This window comes from Labeo rohita, chromosome 17, assembly GCF_022985175.1.
Source record: "Labeo rohita strain BAU-BD-2019 chromosome 17, IGBB_LRoh.1.0, whole genome shotgun sequence".
NCBI lineage: Eukaryota > Metazoa > Chordata > Actinopteri > Cypriniformes > Cyprinidae > Labeo > Labeo rohita.
Genome location: NC_066885.1, coordinates 11829394 through 11851413, shown reverse-complemented (window position 1 = coordinate 11851413; position 22020 = coordinate 11829394). Strand labels below are relative to the sequence as shown.

At 36.2% G+C, this 22020-nt stretch overlaps 1 protein-coding gene across 1 annotated transcript; it reads left to right on the top strand.

The window, feature by feature from the left end:
* Nucleotides 1-16751: 16751 nt before the first annotated feature.
* On the top strand, nt 16752-20079 carry gsc (goosecoid). The gene is made up of 3 exons (XM_051133509.1): nt 16752-17217; nt 17680-17939; nt 18812-20079. The coding sequence occupies exons 1-3, from the start codon at nt 16902-16904 to the stop codon at nt 18959-18961; spliced, it is 726 nt and encodes a 241-aa protein (XP_050989466.1). The 5' UTR covers nt 16752-16901; the 3' UTR covers nt 18962-20079.
* Nucleotides 20080-22020: the final 1941 nt, after the last annotated feature.

The following is a 22020-nucleotide window of genomic DNA, read 5'->3' as shown; positions in this document are numbered from 1 at the left end:
AGACTTCTTTTAAAAAAAAAAAAAAACATTAAAAATATATTACTGTTCAAACACTTTTGACTGGTAGTGTTATATATGAAATTTATATATAAATGAAATTTTCAAAATATATTAAAATAGAAAACTTGTTATGCTTCACAATATTACTTTATTGATCACCTTTTAAATATTTTTTGGGGTTTCTCTCAAAATGTTATATCATAGCTGTCATTATTCCCGAGCTCAGAAGCAGGAATGACTTTGGGCAGCGCTTCGCTTTCCATGGTGGCTCCCCTGAGAGGCGGGACTTTTGTGTGGTTATGGAATTCTGATGACCCGTTTTTCCTTGGGTTTTCACTTATTATGTGACATCCAAATGGAGACCTGCTTTGCTTGGTTTGACAAGGCATTTTCCAGTTGGTAAAAGTAGTAACTCACAGAAGGCCTTTTTGAAATCATTTCTCTGATGTGTTTGAAAATATTCCACATGATATCTAAATATAAAATCCTGAGGTGAGCATGTGTTGGCCTTTTTGTGGTTCACCGTGGGGAAAAAACGAAGGGAAAAAACACATTCCTTTTCTTTAGCGGTACTTGGGTAAACTATTAGACATCGTAGACAAACCAAAATATGGACTGTGAAATAACATTCAAAGCCATGATCTGCAATTATTTGCTACTTTGGATGAACACTGTTGATCCAATTTATGATGTAACAACAAAGGATGCAAAATAAAACGTAAGAATATTACTGTCGGTACGAACCGCACGCTAACTGCAGCGCTAACAATAATTTAATGATAGTCTAAACTGTATTAGGGTGACAGATTCATGGGCCGGATTGTGCTTGGCCATCATTCTCAGTTATGACATCCCACTAAAGAAGGTCATTGGATATTGTCCTGGAAATTTAGACATGAAACAACTTTGGTTGACGGTTTGGTTTCTTATGCCTGTAATACCTTGGTGAAAGCTATGCTTATGGTTTTAGCTCAGTCACAATTATCTATTTCCAGTGAATGATTTGGCCCGGGATGATTTTTTGCAACCGTTTCAGTTCTGTACACTATACGCACTCTGTTGAAAATCCCACAATTATGAACATTATATTTAAGATATTACATGTTTCTTTGGATAAGAAAAGCCTGTTTTCTGTAATAGCTCTCTGTCTGGTTAAATTGTTGCTGCTTTTACCACAGAGCTATTATATTGGGTTGTAGCATGGCGGAACGGTAGCACCAAAGTTTGGTGATTAAAATGCGGAATCTAAAACTATACGATGTGAAAGTACATCACATACCTCACAGTTTGCAAACGCCTTGCAATTACACCCTAAAAACATGAAGTTGTAAATCCAAAGATTATTGGAGTACGTTTTACAAGAAAATGCTATTTGTGACCATGGACCACAAAACCAGTAATAAGGGTCAATTTTTTTAAAATTGAGATTTATACATCATCTGAAAGCTGAATAAATAAGCTTTCCGTTGATGTGTGGTTTGTTAGGATAGGATTAAAAGATAAAACTATTTGAAAATCTGGAATCTGAGGGTGCACAATATCAAAATATTGAGAAAATCGTCTTTAACATTGTCCAAACAAAGTTCTTAGCAATGCATATTATTAATCAAAAATTAAGTTTTGATATATTTACAGTAGGAAATGTACAAAATATCTTCATGGAACATGATCTTTACTTAATATCCTAATGATTTTTGTCATAAAAGAAAAATCGATAATTTTGACCTATACAGTGTATTGTTGGCTATTGCTACAAATATTCACAGGGTCCAGGGTCACATTTCAGTTTTTCTACTTAAAATTTCACATTTAATTAAATGTGTTACTTGCCGTTTCTTTGTAATTACTAGAAATTTATTTCAGAGTACACTACCAGTCAAAAGTTTTTGATTTTTAGTGTTTTTTAATGTTTATAAGTCTCTTTTGCTCACCAAGCCTGCATTCATTTGATCCAAAATTTTGAAATAATTTTTACTATTTAAAATAACTTTATTCCTGTGATTTCAAAGCTGTTTTTTTAGCATCATTACTCCAATCCAGTATTATTATTATTATTATTATAAAACAGCTGAGTAGAATTTTTTCAGGTTTTCTTTGATGAATTGAAAGATCAGAAGAACAGCATTTATTTGAAATAGAAATCTTTTGTAACATTATAAATGTCTTTATAATCACCTTTGATCAATTTAAAGCATCCTTGCTAAATAAAAGTATTCTATAATTTCTGAAAAAATGCTGATGTTTGCATCTTTCTATTCATCAAAGAATCCTGGAAAAAATTTACTCAACTGTTTTAAATATTAATAATAATAATAATGTTTCTTGAACAGCAAATCAGCATATTAGACTGATTTTTGAAGGATCATGTGACATTGAAGACTGGAATAATGATGCTGAAAATTCAAATTTGTTCACAAGAATAAATTACATTTTAAAATATATTCAAATTGAATGCAGTTATTTTAAATAGTAAAAATATTTCACAACATTACTGCTTTTGTCGTCTTCCACATCAAATAAATGCAGGCTTATGAGCAGACGAGACTTTAAAAAAATCTTTTTTTGTATATGATGTAAAACAGTGCATTTTCTCAACTCTAAATGGAATACGAGCATGTTGAAAAGAAGTAAAGGCAACTTTTCTCCACTCAACAGCAGTATATGGAAAATGAAACTATATTAAGCTTGCCGAATGACTCTTTGTTCCTTGACTCTCTTCTCAGCCACCACTTAGAAAGTGAAAAATAAATAGGTTGGCAGCGGACGAAAACAGAGAATGTGGCTTTCCACCGCCCGGTTGCCGATGTGTTTGTAAGTAGGCCGCAAGTGTGAGCAATCAGTGGAAATTATACGCTTTTAGAGGGATTTGATATAAGGTATTAAGCCTGGCCGGGACGTTTGGCAGCTCAAATCATGGAGAATTAGATTTGGGACATGATGGGCACCACAAGCGGAGCTTTTGTAGGTCTCATCAAATCGCATATTTTCCAACTGTTTGCCGAGATGAATTGGATCCTGGTAGATTTCGGTAATAGGATAAATCCAGACGTAGAGGGACTTGCGTAGAGACGGAGATGGTAGGTGGGATGGAAACTTTATTCTAAAGCTGTCTGCCCTGAAAGAGACCTTTTCGACAGAAACATCGTAGGAAATTTAAGACATTTCCAAGGGGCAGAGGTGGAGGATTGAGAACTAACGTACATCTGGTGCTTCTTATTCAGTCTGCTCTTGAATTCAAATGCAGGTTGAATCCACGGGTGATGTCTTTAGCGTCTAAAGCGGGGAGGGGGGCATTTCTCATTCTACCATCAACTTGCACTGTGGTGAATTGCAGTGTGGGCGCAGGGCCGCGCAATCAAGTCCAAATTTCAGGCTTGGTTTACTGTAATGTCTGACATGGTCTTTCAGAGAGCGTGAAGACAGTAACTCATATGAAATCATTATATTACTGTATGGCTTTATCGAATTCTGTCAAGGGGCCTCTTGTTACCTACTGATGAAACAAATGTGTATGTGCTCTCTAGGAAATTACCGAGCTGCCGCAATTTTATTTTGTAACCAATCTTCGTGTTTTTGAAATGTACATGTCCAGACCAAGTAATATTTGATACACCCTGCTTTACTTTCACATGTTTTATGCATGAACGTTTTTATGGCTGCTCGAATTTCCCAAGGCATTTGATTCAAAACATTTCCTGACCAAAATAAATAAATAAAAACATCAATATTAGAGACCTTTTTTATTTTTAGGAATTGATTTTTTTTTTTTCATTTGTTTGTTCTTACAGTAGAACAGCTAATATGCACTTTTAATGAGAAAGACTTGGCTAAATTAATTGCAACTGAGAACCTGGCCAGGTTTTGGTTTCAGATGTACTCGAATCTGTGGTAATGAGAAATAACAGACATAGCAAATCGGCAAATAAAGTAATCAGGAACATATGTAATGAAAACCAAAAACAAATTTAAGGTTATGGCATGAGGAACTCCATTTAATTTCTATCTCTAAATACATCTTCCCTATCAATATAATCTAATCTAGGCTGCGCCCGGCCAAGAACAATATTCGCAAAGACAAGAAATTGCATATTTGGACAGACAACTGTGTTCAAGAGGTACTGTGAATAAAAAAAGAAAACGAAACATTATAAGAAGGTTTCTTCATCAGTGAAGAGTAGCTATTAAATTCTTATGTTTGTAATGTGACTCAGCCAAAAGAAAGTGGAAAAAGGAGGTTGTGTGTGTGTGTGTGTATGTGTCTTCGTCTGTGTGTGTGTTTTTACTGTGATGCAGCCAGGAGCTCGGAGCTCAAATGCATTTGAGTCTTATACTGCAGAAAACATTACACTGAGCACTCTAAAAAATGATGTGTGTCTGACGTTCAGCCTAGCTTTTATTTTCAAAGAGGGAAAAAATTGTTCGGCAAACATCGGGTAGTGTTTAAAACTTTTCTATTGCCAGTCTTGACATATGGACGTGCTAAAATGTTGTGATATTGTAGGACTATTTCCTTGTCAGACATTTTTGTCTCCGAGTAAAAATGTATTTACGCTGCCATTACATACATGGCATTGCTGCAGCCGTTCAAATACGTTTCAGCGTCAGATGCATGCCACTGTTGATGGATAATTTTGTCATCTCCATTAATGAGGTTTTAATGAACACCTATTAGTAAAGGAAATTATGTATTATTTCAGACTGGGACAGCTTGTATAAAAGTCGATTAAACGCTTTAATCTAATTACATGATGTGACGATTAATTAATCTAATTAATCGCAAAATAAATTTGACTGTGAAAATACCCACAAAAGATTATTTAAATCTATTTTTGTGTTAAATGAGAAAGTATCAAGTAGACATTACAATTTACAGCTTTAGAAAGAAATATATATTTCGACCGTCTTCAAAATACTTTCTTTTATGTTCCAGAAAAGAATGGTTTGAAACGACATGAGGGTGAGTAAATGATGACAGAATTTAATTTTTTTGGGTGAACTATCCCCTTAATGTTTTTATTTTATTTTATAATTTTTTTTTTTTATTAATAGATACTCTAAATAAGAAACAAAATCTTCCAGCAGGTGTCTGTAAATGTCTTTATGAATCATTCACTCGATTCGATTCGTTTAAACAGCTGATTCATTCCGGAATTAAGTAAATGGCTCTTTACGAATGGGCTTTTGAATCATTGATTCACACGATTTGTTCAAAACACGGATTCATTCACAAACTAAACACCACTGGGCTGGTCAGAGATGCACAACAATTCTGCTATGGCTTCAAAGGTAAAATGTTCTCTGCAAAATTGAGCAAAAACACATAATATAGTTTTTAAAATATAACATGATATCAACTTCTTATTTACTGAACTGTTGAATAAAATCAATCATTTACGCTTGTGATAGAGACAAAATCAGCACTCGTGTCATATTGCTCTTGCTGCCCATGTGATATTGTGTGATACATATAAATATGAAACAAAACACATACAGGGGCATTTTTTTGCACCAATATATTGAATTTTAGGGCATAACTGCATTTATGGAGATGTTGCCCTCCATCACACTTGTCAACAAGTTAACATGTTAAACTGACAGTCCTAATAAATATATATATATATATATACATATATATATATATATATAAATATATATATGTGTGTGTATATGTGTATATATATATATATACACACACACACACACACTTATAGATCAATTTGTAATTTTTTGCCATTGTCTTGAACTCCAAGAACAAGTTCACCCCTTTATAATTGAGGACAACATCTCCGTGGTGGGCCTTCAGTGGTCCAGGATTTGAAGAACGGCTGATTGCTGCTCTAAAACCAAGAAATTTGCCTCAGCGAGCGACTCAGCAGCCAAATGAAAGGGAGAACATTACTGCAAAGGGCACGTTAAAAACCGGTCCATATTGTAAGTGATCTTAATCCCCCAATCTAACCACTTGTGTTCCCCTTTTTTCCCTTGAAATGATTCCAGTGGCTCTTTGGCAGGGGAGATCCACAACCCAAGTGTGGTGTGAAGAAGATTTCCAGATCTGTGCAACTGGAATAAAAGGAGGGGTCGAGGGGGACCACCCGTAAGGATCAGATAAGAGCATGGTAAGCCTGGCCCGAATCAGTTTGGCATTGGAAATTACAGTGATGTTTGCACGGGGGGAAAAACATTCCCCTCCGCTCTCCGCATAACCACACTATTCTCCGTAATAGATTTCAGGAGGCTTTTTTGCCCGCGTCGGTGGTTGTTTATTATTGTTCCAAATGATAGAGTGCAGAGCTGGAGGGAGGAGGGGGGCGATGAGGAGGGGGGGGCACTGAAAACAATCATCGTCAAACTCGAGTATGCTGACTGTCACTCCAGAGAAAGGCTTTTGGAACGGCCGGTGAGAAGGAAAGATTTATGGTGTCTTAAAAGACATGCTTTAAAAAGCAATGGTCTCTGTTTATAGATTGAAAACACTTTTGTAGAACAGGCCGTGCTCGTGCAGGACACGGTCTGCGTATGAAAGCGTGACTTACAGGTGAGGGTTCGCTGGTGACTCGCCTATGCGAGCACTTAAACCGACGCTGACAGACAGTACGGCGAAGCGAGTACGTCTGCACGCTAATGGCTGAGCTCTGAAAAGAAAACTAAAGAGGCCGATTTTGCTTAACAGTTAAATATGTTTGTCTTCCAGATCACTCCATTGTAAGGACGACTAGAAAAGCTGCAGATTAGTGGGGTCAGCTGGGTTTCATTCAGAACCGCAGTCTATTGTGTAAACCGAAGGACAGTGAGTCTGAAGATCACCATAAAAGTATTGTTCTCTCCAACCGAGCTGAATCTGAGGACTCGCCCACCCACTGCAAGAGATTTCTGAATGTGCTTCTGGAGTGTTTTTGGTTTTACTTGTTCAAGTCCTATCCACTTGACACGTGAGAATTAATCGAAGAATGAAGCTGATAAGACTGGAGAAAAAAATAATAAAATCTGATATAATACGGAAAATTAATAGCAGGCAAAGCCTGAGGTTATCCATGGAATAACTGATTATTTCATATCGTGACAGTAACTCATACTAAATTCAATAACTGCAGTTCGTTTCGTCTCTGAAGGATGGCGTGCAATCCGAGATGCTGACTTCAGGAACGATTGAATTTTTTCAGCTAGCATCATTCATTGCCGCAAAAGTGCACGAGGTCTCTTTAGCTGGTTGGAGAAACACTATCCAAATTCTCCATCCACAAACAGGCCTAGTGGTTGCATTTCACCGTTGATTTAATAGACATAAAACAGGATGGATTTGGGGATATTTCATTAATCTTCCTTGCCTTTCACTTGAGAGGAAATTAAACCAAATGGAGTTCAAATCTCAACTCCACCATTGTGCTCAAGGCTGCCAATGTCCATTCTCCCTTTGGCAAGGTACGTCTCAATTCGCTACACAAATTCCTTCCTGATCCCCTTTTCACTGCACTGGGTGAGGGTTCTGAACCCTGCATACTGTGCAGGTGCAAAACTGTAACGCTGTGTAGCAAGTATACTGATACAAATAGCTCAAAAAAAGTCAGTTGACTTGCTCCACCCCCTTAGTTATTGTTTTTAACTCAGACAAGCTTTAAAGAGCTTCCTATATGACTTAGACATTTACATGAACAGCATTGTAATTCATGGTAAAATATTATTATGATTAAAATGGTAATTTAATAATTATGTTGTAAAGCACTTGCTGTTTGTTTTAATTTCTTTAGTTATCCACCGTTTTCATCAGCGTAGAAGTAAGCCTATGGGTGAGACTTCTGCTTCATTAGCCACTATAAGGAAATAACATGCAGTAAACGTAAAACTGTTTGCACTACAATCCAGTGTTTTCATAATTAAGATAATACATTAAAATAAAATGGTAAGGCACACTGATTTGCAATATCGAGCTGTTTTGTACAGCTAAAAATAGCTGGACGCAGATGAGACCAGCAGCCAGACCCATAAAATTTCAGTTACACTCTTACGTAAATAAAAAGGTGGATATGAAATTCAGTGACTTTAGAGTATGTAGGGAAAATGACAGGACGATATTAACATAAGGTTAGTATAATTAATTTGCATTGGACCAAACGTTTTTTGTATACGAAGACCAATATATATGACACAGTGTTATCCAGCGCATACTCTTTGGGAACAGATAGACTGCTTTTATCATTTGTGACCCTGGACCACAACACCAGTCTTAAGTCGCTAGGGTATATTTGTAGCAATATCCAAAAATACATTGTATGGGTCAAAATTATTATTATTATTATTATTATTATTATATTTTTCTTTTATGCCAAAAGTCATTAGGAAATTAAATAAAGAACATGTTCCATGAAGATATTTTGTAAATATCCTACCGTAGATCTTTCGAAACTTAATATTTGATTAGTAATATGCATTGCTAAGAACGATTTTCTCAATATTTAGATTTTCCTAACAAACCATACATCAATGGAAAGCTTATTTATTCAGCTTTCAGGTGATGTATAGTCTCAATTTAAAAAAAAAAATTACATTATGACTGGTTTTGTGGTCCAGGGTCACATATTTGTGTACATCAGGTCGCTATTAATGTCGTTTTATTGTATTTTTGGATAATTCCTGTTTATAATAACTATCAAAACACAGGGTGTACACAGGGTAGAAGCCTGTGTGGCAACATTGCAGATGGCAGCAATTGCTAATGTAGGATTGGCCCTAACTTTTTTTAAGGTGGGGCTTAGAGAAGAATTAGTTCAGGAAAATGAATGTGATTTTAACAGTAAAAGACTGTAAAAATCTTACAGTAAAAACCTATTCATTGGTAGGTTCCTCTACTATATACCGTGAAAAACCGTATTGGTAATTTTACAGTAGTATACCATTTTTTTCTTATCAGTTGTGAGCAATAGGGTTGCATGTTACATCTAATGTTGTTAAGATAATGTTTATTGCATTATTTCAGTTTTGTGTGTGTTACCAAGATGGTGTTTAGTGTTTGTGTGATTGACACTGTGCACATTCTATATATGTTATTAAAAGCTGCTTGTGATGTTTCTTTTTACAGTGTACATTACAGAAACACAATGCCTTCTGTACTGGTTTAGCCTACTCATCTTAATGATATATCTCCACCTTTTCTTCTGTAAGAACAGGCTTGGCCATTTGTAAAGTTTATGGGTCTGGCTTCCGGTCTCATCCGTGTCCACCTATTTTTAGCTGTATAAAACAGCTGCTTGATTTTGCAAATTGGTATGTCTTACCGTGTTATTTTAATGTATTATCTTAATTCTGAACACACTGATTTGCAAACAGTTTTTTGTTTACAGCACATTGTTATTCTTCAAGTTATTTCACTATAGCGAATAATGAACCGAAAGTCTCACCCATTGGCTTACTTTTCATTTAAGAAAGGGTGGATAGTTTCTCTATACATATATAATAAAAATAATATAATTTTAGATGAAAAACTAAAGTAAAAAGTGCAAATATTTTGGTAATAGCTGATGACAGATACATTCTGTTTCATTCCATGTTTTTGTAGTATAAGTATTTTAGATAACCGCTAAACAACACAATTAGTATGAAAATGTCAGATTCAACTTTCAATCAAATTTCCTCTTGTTTGCTGCTCTCTGGATTGAAAAGGAAAGCTATATGAGATGCCCTGACCGCATCGGCTCAAACAGCGCTTTAAGCATTGCTGCACCACAACAAAACTCAAATACACATTGTTCTGATTGAATCAGCTCACGATAAAATCAAAATCACCACAGAGCCAATAACAACATTCTGAAGCAACCCTAATGCAATATGTTGCACCGGGGTTGTCTAAAGGTTCCCGACATTAGCCTGTATTTTTAACCCGCACGGTGCAATTGAATAATGACCGGTTTAAATATCCATGTCAGTGACTGGGCGAATCTGACGACCTTTTGAACAAACGGACAGAGCAACAAAACTTTTTATTTGTAGCTACTGAGGCACTGAAACTTACCCCGAAGCTGCGCGGAGGATAAACATTCAGTTCATTGAATGGAAATGTGGGAAATGACCGCAGCGAGGAAGGGGGAAATAAATTCAACAACGCTCCTCCAGGGCAAAACGCTGACAGTTTGAAGGTCGGAGGGCCGCATTAATATGTATTTCCAATGATTATTGAATTATGTTTATGATATATTTCCTGAGCCTACATAGCATTAGTGAAGCTTTATTAGTAAATCCGTCCGCTGCGCGCTCCAGTTACGGCTAATGAGGGTAATTATTACATAGCTTAACTGTAATACTGTATTTGATTCTCAGGCTCCCGAATAACCCGCGCTCTGCACTATGCGTCTCCCGCGCTAACAAAAGGCGCGTTGAGCCCCGGCGAGCGCGCGCTTTGCGCCCCCGGGTCCAGAGGCCAATACACTGATGCCTCAATAGGTTTAATACCCCACCGCACAAAGACGGGATTAGGGCCTATCTTACACAACGAGGAGGAAGAAAATTGAATGTTTGGGAGAAAATATGCGGCTAATTCCATTCTGTCATCGGTGGATATTAAAGATTATTAGCTGGCACGTTCACTTATTTGTAAATCACAATGGCAGCACTGTGTAATTCGCCCCGCACGTCCAAAGCCAAACGAAACAGAGCCACTCTTGTGCAAGGTATCGTAATTCACTATAGCCTCACAAATGACTGTCGTTATCTTAACATTTTACAAGGCTGTTGAGATATATTTAGATGATTCAATTCAATACGTTTCTGAAAGAAGAGACGTTTTATTAAGCGCACTATACACGCAGACAATGTTTTCCTGAGAATACACATATCAAAGAGGATTTGGAGGAGTCATTTGGATATGTAAACCTATTTACAGAGAAGCATTAAAACTTAGGAGGGACAAAAGAGAGGAATGACAAACAAATCTCCTCTGGTAGTATCAGCCAGGGCAGGGTCTTTGGCACCTGTAATGGATTAATGGAGACCACCACCAGTAGCAGGCTGAGGCAAAGCTCCGAGATTGAGTTTCTACTCTAAGTTGCCGTCGTCGGTCCAGGTGCTCTCCCGTAATACCTCCCAGATCCACACAATATGGTTCTGTTTTACTGACTTCTTTTCCCTCATCATCCGGAGGTAGACACACCATGCATGCTAACTAATTTGTTTTTATAAAAGAAGCCTTAATTTGCACGGACTATGCATTTATTCCAATATGTTGGCTGTCAGTCATCTATCCTCCTTGTGTTCACATAGCATGAAAACACGGCTGACTTAACCTATGCTGTACTTGAAATTATGCATTCACAGAAGAAAAGATAAGCATCTGGTTGCACTGTTCTTTGCACACCTGTGCCCTCTAATGGTAAGCATTTCAGAGACGCCTTTTGTTGCTGTCCATGGTATTGTCCAGCCATATAGAATCATGTTAATGTCACCAACACCTAAGAAAAGTCATATTTTGTATAACCAGCCAAACCTGCAAAAGCAAGTCTCGACTCAAACTGCAAGTACCAACCTATAGCGCAGGAGTAAATACCACTTAGAGGCTTTAACGTGTCTTTGAGTCAGGAAAAATTAAAAGAAATTAAAGTGTCACGGGACATTAAGAAGCCTGAGTTAACGTACTAATATGCTGCATTCAATTCATTTGTGTCACTCGCTGGTCTGATGTTTTGATGGATTGATTCTAGGTTCCATTATGATTCTGTCACGTCCTTCAGCACCCATTTGAAATTCTTGTGATTCCTGCATGGGCAAAGTAGCTCTTCACAATGGCTCTCTGACAGGAGAGAAAGCGCAGAGAGGGGACGTTTGATTCTAAGATGTGTAAATGTGTCCCTGATTCTCATCTTAACGCTCGGTTAGATAACAGGCCGCTGCATACGCTCCTGTCTCGGAGCCGTACAGCCAGAGCACCAGCTGCTTTTAATCAGTAATTACCGAGACTGGCTGATAGTTTCACACTAGAAATAATGATTAATAAGGACGCATATTGAGAGAGGTTCTTTTATGCACAATGACAGCTTCTCGGCATAAATTCTTCTGGAAATTTTGTCAAATGCAAGAAATGAACAGAGAACAGTCAATATGGGCATTGACAATATTTTAAAAACTTCAAAATATTTTATGTGTGTATGTGTGTGTATATATATATATATATATATAAATGTTTCATTGATTAAAATGAAGATGCTTTTTCATTTTTAGCATCAAGAATGATTTTTAGCACCATATTGTTTGTTTAAAGTATTACAAAAATCAGATAAAAACAAGACCTTTTTAAATGCACTGATATATTGTTTCAGAAATATCAAAAATCTAGTTGAAATAATTACAAATAGTGAGCGGGTTTCAGACATGTCACTAAACACTTGTTTCAGTCACAAAATATTCACATTTAATTAAAAAAAAAACTATCATAAGCATTAGTAAACGTTCCGAACGTTTTAGAGTGAATGATAAAAAGTGTTTTCTGATCTTTGTGACAAGCTTTATGTTTCTAAGTCGCTGTATATGGCTCTGGTCAACTGTCAGAGGCTCAAGGCGGCTGTTGAACTGTTGCGCTCGTGGATGCCTGTGTTTCAGCACTGTAGAACTCAGCTCAGGGGGTCCTACAAAAGACATACTGTAAAACAGGCACCCGCCATATGACAGCCATGACATGAACAATAAATATGGATTTCTTGCCGGCACCAGTATGGAATGAAAGATTAAATGCAAAGACCCCCTTTTAATCCAGTGCCAGTGCTTTTCCCTCTGTGTCCCTGCTGAAATACACAGGAAATAAACACACACACACATACGCATGGCTGTCTGGCACTGTTTGTGGCTCTGCCTCTGTCTAGCACTCCAAATTCAACACGCATACACACACACGCTCGGGTGTTTTGTGGAGGTCCACGTATATCTATCTATCTGTCTATCTTGACATTCATTCATCCACAGATATTTTCTCTCTGAGACATGATGACATGTAAAAAACGAAATGGAAAATTGTGCTCGAGGCGATCTGGAGGTTCTGACAGCCTGTCTCACTCTGAGGTTTGTTTATGCTAGTTAAAATGTGGTTATATTACAAAGTCCCCTTTGATTTGCTGCATTACGATAGATTTTAGAGATCAAGGTCCTGAAATATATGTTGTGCCGTGAAGATGCCCGTGTGCGGACCCTCTATTGAAGAGCCCTGTCTAGGCCTGTCTACAGAGCCACCATTTACTCCCCGTGATTGATGTCAGCTATTCAGCATGTAAGTGGTGGCTTCACACCTCTTTCGCGGCTTTTAATTTCAAATGGCCATCTCATTTTTTCAATCCTTTTTACTACCTCCTTTCAGTGCCTCTTGAAAGTTGAGATACATGTACAAAAAGAGGAAATAATAATGCTAGGTGCCTTCTTTGAATTACAGAGTGCCTAGAGAGCAGAGCCGAAAATGCAAGTATCCTTTCATTCAGTCATAATAGGCTAAAGTGTTTACATATCTAAGGGCTAAGGGCCAATCAGTGTCAAAATTATGCTGGAAGTTAAATGGTGTAATGCATTTTTAGTATTAAAAAAAAAAAAAAAAACTGTTCACAAATACAAACACACATTTTATATGTGACCCTGGACCACAAAACCAGTCTTAAGTAGCAGGGGTATATTTGTAGCAATAGCCAAAATACATTGTATGGGTTTTCTTTTATGATAATTCATGTTCCATGAAGATATTTTGTACATTTTCTACCGTAAATATATAAAAACTTTATTTTTGATTAATAATATGCATAGCTAAGAACTTCATTTGGACAACTTAAAAGGCGGTTTTGTCAATATTTTGATATATTTTTTTTGCACCCTCAGAGTCCAGATTTTCAAATAGTTGCATCTCGACCAAATATTCTCCTAACCTAACAAACCTTACATCAATGGAAAGCTTATTTATTCAGCTTTTTTAGTTGAAGAATAAATCTCAATTTTAAAAAACTGACCTTTATGACTGTACACACATGCATGTTTACTGTAGAGTTAAACATCATACATATACACCTTTTGTAAGTCAATTTCTAACAATGCACAGTTAAAATAATTTCCGCATAGTTTCAGTTTTAAGCACCTTGTTCCCGTTTTAATCATGCGATAAACATGCAATTAATAAAACAAAAGGCACCTATTGAAAAGTAATCGCCGCTCTAATAAGGCGAACTTCCACGCGTTAATGGCCCTGCCTTTACGCATTTATTCCTGTGAAAACTTTTGACCATTGTTAGGCCGAGATTTTAATAGCCCTTTATTGTTTCATTCGCATCTCTTACGTTTATATAGCGAGTTTCATACGGTGGTTCTCAACCTTTTTGACTGCCATTAAAATATCCCAAGTCTAGTTTTTCCTCATTCTTCTAGCTGTGACAAAGCTGTTTGTTTTAAAACTAATTTTACTTAGCCTACACAAATTAGGAGTGTCGATAGATTCCCGCGATTTAAAAAAATTAAATTTAAAAAGAGATAACTGACTAGTCTAAATTAGAAATATGTTTGTATGTTCCATTTAGTCATTTTTAGTGTTTAGAATACGTTTACATAAAAACGTTACATATAACGAATCATTTAACTTTTAATAGGCCTGTTGTAATACTAAAAAATGAAATAAAAAATAAGTGCCATTAAAAGTTTGCTGAGGCCCCCTAGTGGGTCCAGGGCCCCTGATTGAGAAACACCGGTCTGAAAGTCTCTGGCAGGTTCATGAGTGAGTATAACAGATTTTGATATAATGCACATACGTTTTGTTCTGGTCAATCATTATATGCTTATAGTTTATCATGACTGGAGGTAGCAATTCCATAAATCTAAATCGATTTTTTACACACGGTGGGTGAAGTGAGTACACACAATATGACTGTGTTATTCATAGTTTAGAAATAATCAGCCGTGCCATGCCACGGCTTCACTGCTTGGATATCCTCTGGTTTTCCAATAAACATTCAAACATTACAAATGCGCGATATTGGTGATAAATTGAATAGGCAATGTCACCAAGCAGCATCTTCCTTCATGCAAATTTCAGTTGATCAAGGAATGTAATTGCAATAAGTATGTTTTAGAGCTGGAGAATAGGGTCGCTAATGGTCGTTATCTTATCACAGCGAGGGTCATATGTTCATTGAGCTCGTGCTTATTGGAGGTGTTGTAAGTTAACACGCGCGATTTCCTCCCTACCGGGAATCCGCTCGTGATGGAGTAAACACGCTAATCTGCTCAGCATTATCTCCCGCGGACAGAGCGCGACAGTCGTGTCAGACCGACCGTTCTGCAAATAACATGCACTATTAAGCAATTTAAGATATAGTCCTTGATAATGCAGCGGAATCTGTGGACATCAGTTCAGGGGGTTTGCACCATCTTATTTAGTGCCTCATTTGAAAGAGAAATAAATAGAAAAATATATAGACGAGACATCAGGGAGTGCAGGAATATTTTGTTTCGATGTCTGTAACTCAGTGGTTTTGAATTACGTGTCTCAAACTTTGATATAATACCGTTATATTTATCTGCTACAAACAGATGTAGTTCAGAAACCGTTTCTATAATTTATTTTAAATACAAATATATATAATAACAAACACTGACATTTAACATTTTGTGCATTTTATCGAGACAATGAAATCTACACTTTAAATTGTACATTTTAAACATTTACATTTAAAAAAATGGGAAACAGCAATTGAAATAAAGTGCTTGACTAGAGTGTCGACAGTGTGTTTAGCATTCTTACAGTTGTCAATAAATATAGCTTATACACTGTACTATTTTGTGCAATCTTGTATATATTTGTGAGTCCAATAAATACATTGGGAAATGTTACACGCTCCGCTCAAGCATGATGTTTTTATAGTTGTACATAGATAAAAAGCTTGGGTGAATTTTATATATCAGAACCTGCTTATTCAGATGATAGCCTACCTATTATTTAACACCTTATAACACCAGCGCAAATTAAATTATAAACTAGACAACTAGTCACGACTGGACAATATTATAAACTAGACAAATTCTTATCTTAAAATTGTTTTCTCCTGCATATCATTTATATTTTCACACAGAGACGTACGACTAGTTCTGTCACCCAGAGGGTGGTAGACATATGATTTCACTCCCGTTGATAATTTCTAATCGGTTACAAATTGGTTTAACTGACTCCGTGTTACAACACCCCCAGGTTTTAGAGATTGAAAAATAATTGTTTGTTTGATAAAAGTGCCTGGTGATTTGAGGACGAGTTGTTATAATATAATAATATTTTACAAAAATCAAAATAAAAACGAAGCTCACCTGCTTAAACTCAGAAACTGAGTTTGGAGATGCGATGAAGTCCTTTTTCCTCTCATCCACACAGACGCATTTTACGCATAAAATACTTTACAGCTGCACGTTGCTTTACGTTAAAAAACACTATTGGCTTTTAAAAAGAGGAAATAAAAATATACTTCAATTTATAACCAAATTATAAGTGTCTTTGTTGACAGATTTAATCTGATTGACTCATGCGGGCAGCTCTTTAAAAAATGCAGGCTGGAACTAAATTATTTGTTTCAAAAGTCAGCAAATAACTTAATCAAATTAATTCTCAATACACAGATCGGTGGTTTTCACGCCATTGTGTGCTAACCTTAAGCCCAGCCAATCTCTTATTGGAGAAGTCATTCACAAATCCTTCAATGACGTCAGCGGGGTATAAAACGGAGCAGGAGGTTCAGCTCAGCCACAAACGACTCACTGAATCTGTTGCGCTCGGCCACTCTTTTCAAAGGGAAAAAACTCTGAGAATTCGCCTTTTTTCGCGATTATGAGGAAAACCTGTGATTTTTAAAAGGACTACGAGAATATTTAAGTACTGTTGGCACAAAGTCTCAAACATCTTTTCGCTTGTGATGCCCGCTGGGATGTTTAGTATCGACAGCATCTTGGCAGGGAGACCCAGCTGCAAGGACTCGGTTCTGCTCCATCGGAATGCTCCGGTTGTGTTCTCCAACTTGACGGAATCCTTGTACACAGCAGCTGGCGATTTTAATGGACTGTATACACACACCGGACCTCCCGCTCCTAACTTACAGTCGGTGAATGGAACCAGATTAGGCTACAACAACTACTACTATGGACAACTTCATGTCCAAGGGCCGACTGGACCAGCTTGCTGTGGCGCAATACCAACTCTCGGCTCGCAACAGTGCCCGTGTATTCCAACAGGTATGTTACTTTTATTTCTTTGCTTGTACGCTGCGTATATGTCCATTTGAAAATACTGTTTATTGCAGCGAATGATTCAGTATTCTAATAATAAACTGCATGGTGAATTTCTGTCCTCTTTATTTTTGGGATGACATCTTAAAAATAAAACTTCCAGTTACAACCAAAAAAAAAAAAAAAAAAAAGGTTTTGCGGTCTAATGCAATTTTTAGTTTTAGAAAAGTTATTTATTTGGTTTATTAGAAAATAACCAAACCAGCATAATTATTTGAGGAACCTATAATGTAACATTTAGTCTCCAAAAAAAAAAAAATAAAAATAAAAAAAAACTAAATAGCATCTCAAAATGGTTCTTGATAAGAAGAGGACTCTTTGAACAACTTTTTAAAACGTTTGATATAAGTCCATTGCGTATGAAATATATTTATGCCGTGTACTCAGATACATTAATTTGATTTTCAGGCTACGACAGCACCGGTTCAGTACTTATTTCTCCAGTCCCACATCAGATGATGTCGTACATGAACGTGGGCACCTTGTCCAGAACCGAACTACAGCTACTCAACCAGTTACACTGTCGGCGCAAGAGACGGCACCGAACCATTTTCACCGATGAACAACTGGAGGCACTGGAGAACCTTTTCCAAGAAACCAAATACCCTGATGTTGGCACACGAGAACAATTGGCACGAAAGGTGCACCTACGCGAAGAGAAAGTAGAGGTGAGTGAAATCAATTTATCGTTTACACTTTAAATGACAGAGTTCATGTTATTTTATATTTACGAAAAGATGGCTTTAAATTCCTAATACCAATGCACTACTTGTAGGCCTACTTGACCTATAATTTTTTTGAAGCCGCCTATAATTTCACGGTGCTATTGCCATTACTATGTTAATTATTTAGAACGGCCTAACACGTTTAGTGTGGACATTGTACAGCGTTCCATTTTTGGTAAAATTATTTATGGAAGGCCACGCAGTTAATACAAATGGTATTTTAGGAAGACAAATACACTTTTTTTTTTTTTTTTAATTAAATAAATCCACTAAAAATTTAATTGACGCATTTCTTTCTTTAAAAATTGGACTTGGACTTATAGTACACATTACAGAAATTGTGACAATTATAGGTCTAAATATAAATAAATAGCCTACATACATACACACACGAATAACTTTTTAGCAACAAAAGTTAGCAACATTTTAACCTTAGTGAGAATCCGCTTAACAGAAGTGTTCGCTTGGAGGTAACAATAGCAACAATTCGCCTTCCACCAAATCAGTCTTAGCACTTATCTGTCATTATTCATTATCTGTCACTTTATTTTATATTTGTACATATTACAAAATCGTTTAGTATGTTGTCTATAACGTAGATATTTAAAACATCTGATGATTAGGTCACAGTGCCGGGAGCAAAAGTACAATTTGAGCTGCGTGAGACGATCCTCAACAGAAAATTAGCCAACTGACAGATTTCTCGACGACCTAAAAGTCAAACAAAAACCAGCTCGACCTTTGATATGACATTTGTATATTTTTGTTTGCTCATATCCTTGAAATTAAGCATTTTAACCTTTTTCTTCGCTTAGGTTTGGTTCAAAAACAGACGAGCAAAATGGAGAAGACAGAAAAGGTCGTCGTCAGAGGAATCAGAAAACTCACAGAAATGGAACAAATCCACGAAAACAACCACAGAGAAAGTCGAGGAGGGCAAAAGTGACGTGGATTCTGACAGCTGATATACAGAATATGAGACCGGAAAATCTTGCACAAATATGATTCGGACTTTATGTACATATTGTAAAGTACCATGTGAGTAGGAGTAAAATGTGTTGTCACGCTGTTGCACAGATGTATAGTAAATGTTACCTTTAACAATGATATTGTTATTTATATTAATTTAAATTTACACAGACAAAATAACGTGGATTCTGGCCATAGTAATATTACCTGATATATACTGAAAACGTTTTTTTAAGTCTTGTCGTAATAAGATGTACCTAAATAAGATGTTTTGGAATGGGCTGTAACTGAAGACATGTACGATGGCAGGATAAATTTTGACATCGATTAAATCAACGTTTAATGCCGCCTGAAAACAAAAGAACATAAGCAAATATTAAAGTAATATCTAAAAATGTTTGATTTTTTTTCGTCTTTATTTAAAATGTTGCAAATATTCTTTAAGAGCATTTCAATTAGTCGAATCCACTTAGGATTTGATGATTATCAGCAATTTGTAATTCAGTTTTAGTATATACCGTAATTAAATGTTCATAAAATGTAGAGATATCTCAAGTTGTGAACTCGAGGCTGAGCTAATTCTCTCTTTATTCTATATTATCACACTGCAACTTACCAATAATAGCTAGCACACACTGCTTGGGAACGAGTTTATTAGAAAATTTAGCTTCACATGAAAATGTCAGAGGATGTCTCATTTGTATCTCTTTTCGTAAGTTCAAAAGTGAGGTCATTAGAGCGGATAAACTGCCTGAATGGACTGTCCTAATTCCTCAGTTTCGTCACATCAGGTCATGCTGATCTAATAATCACAGGAATGCCACGAAACCCAGCTATTCTTTTTTAATTAACCAAACAGAACCACTTTTCCCCTTTTGGATATTTATATGCACATAAATTATTCACATGTAAGCTATGTGTCTATCCCTATTTATAACTGTGCCGAACAAAAAAGTGTTTAGAAGTAAAATATCCATATCAAACGCGACATCTCTGAGGAAAAAACATGTGTCACGACATCATTGGCCACATTATCTGTTGTTATTGTCCTTGCTGTTCAACGATAAAATAATTAGCCTATTATAAATTGTGGTGCATTAAATTAATAAATAAAGCCAGCACAATAGTTTGTTTTCTATTCTAAATATGAATAGGCTAATTAAAAAAAAAGTTTCCCGACATTTTTGACGCTGTCAAGTGTTGTGTTGTTCACACTTATATGTTCACACTTCCACTATTCTGTAGGCCTATATATATATATATTTATATATATATATATATATATATATATTTTTTTTTTCTTGGAACCGAAAATTAGGCAATTGAAATAACCCGAATTTACAACTGTAGCGTGTGATAATGTTAAATTTTCGCTTAAACCAAGTTCAATAAATTTTTACAATAGCCTATGTCTGGCGTAGCCTAGGTCTAGATTATTTCTCATTTTAGCCTTGTTTTGTGGAACAAGTGGCCGCATTAGTGTCCATTATTTTACCTAAATGTTTCACACTTCTGTTCAACATTTGCTTTTTATTTTTTTAAAGTCGAGATAACCTATTCTTGTTAGTTGCTTTTTTGTTTTCATAATTAATAATAATAATGTATTATTATTATTATCATTGGCACTATCAAAATGCATTTTTCTGTCCCAAAAAAAAGCTAATGATTTCCATGAAATAGACAAGTCAAAATTCATTAACCAAACTAGCATTTCAGTTTCTGTGCTCTCTCCTGCTAATGGGCCATAGCATCTATCCACATGAGGGTGTGCAAGAGGAATTATAGGAAAACTACAAATACAGATGTGCCTGTTTTCTTGTGTGTGAGAAATGGACAGGGATACTGCATACATATTTAAATGACTAATTACAGCTTAGTCTCTTTTAAAGGTATAAGCTACTTAAATATGATTTGTGAGGCTGGCAACACGCCAGCGTCTTGCCTGTATGAGCACTCTTTTTGGATAATATTGAAAATATTCTCTTGATGAAACACAGATCTCGAGTCTTGAAGGGCAACAGTGTGAGCTGAATATTTATTTGTGTTTATGTGCTTATGCATTTGGGCTATTTATCATCGAAAATAAACATCCATACCCAGTCTGTAAGTATATTGACTCAGGCCAGCATGTTTTTCCAGACATGAAGCTGATTAAGTGAGATGTTTTTTACTAAACGCTCCAGCCATCGAAGACATTGGTAGTTTCTTAACAATTTGTTATTCCTTCACAGTAAATAGTTAGTGGAGTGATTTGAAAGCACAGTTCGCCTCTCTGTGTACACTCAGTCTCCAGTTTTCCCGCCTCTCTTTTCTTTTTTAAAACAGCACACCGTTCTAAAGCCACACTGAAAAAATACTATTAAATGTCTTCGGTGACTTTTTAAAAACAGATTAAAGTAGGGTAGTGCAGGTACTTAAAGATTTGGCACTAACACAAACCAAGAAACAAAGCATGTTGCACTAATAATCCTTCACATGTCTAGTGTGATTTATAAAGTGTTTCTTCACTGAGTGCCAGTGAGATATACAAAGCGCAGGACTGAGTCCATTAATCTCTGCTTTTCGTATTTTCCCCTTTTTTAGCCTGTAATTTAGTATTACAAAAATTTAATACACACTTTGTTTTTTTTCAAACCATTATTTCTTTGACCTTTTTATGCATAGTTCCCGGCACTTGGAAAAACATAGGTGGAGTCCAAGAAAAATTAAGCAGTGAGTCAAGTCCAGAAGCAGATAAATCTTTAGTCCTGTGCTTGTTTTCTAAGAAATGCTGCATATTTGCAGTTGCACATATGCTTTACTTTTCCCCTACATTTTCCCTCTTACATCATCAAAATCATTACGCTTCTTGATCTAAGAAACGGCGCTGCTTTCATTGAGAAAATAGCTGACGTACTCAATTTATATTTATGCATAAATTTAGGTATTAATTGAATTAGGCTGTGTGCTCCGACTTACCTTTTTTTTCTGAGAGATTTGACCACATGAGTGACAGCTTTGGGTGGATTCCCCCATCTAAAGATAGAAACGGGTGTTGGCCATCCTCTGTGGTGCG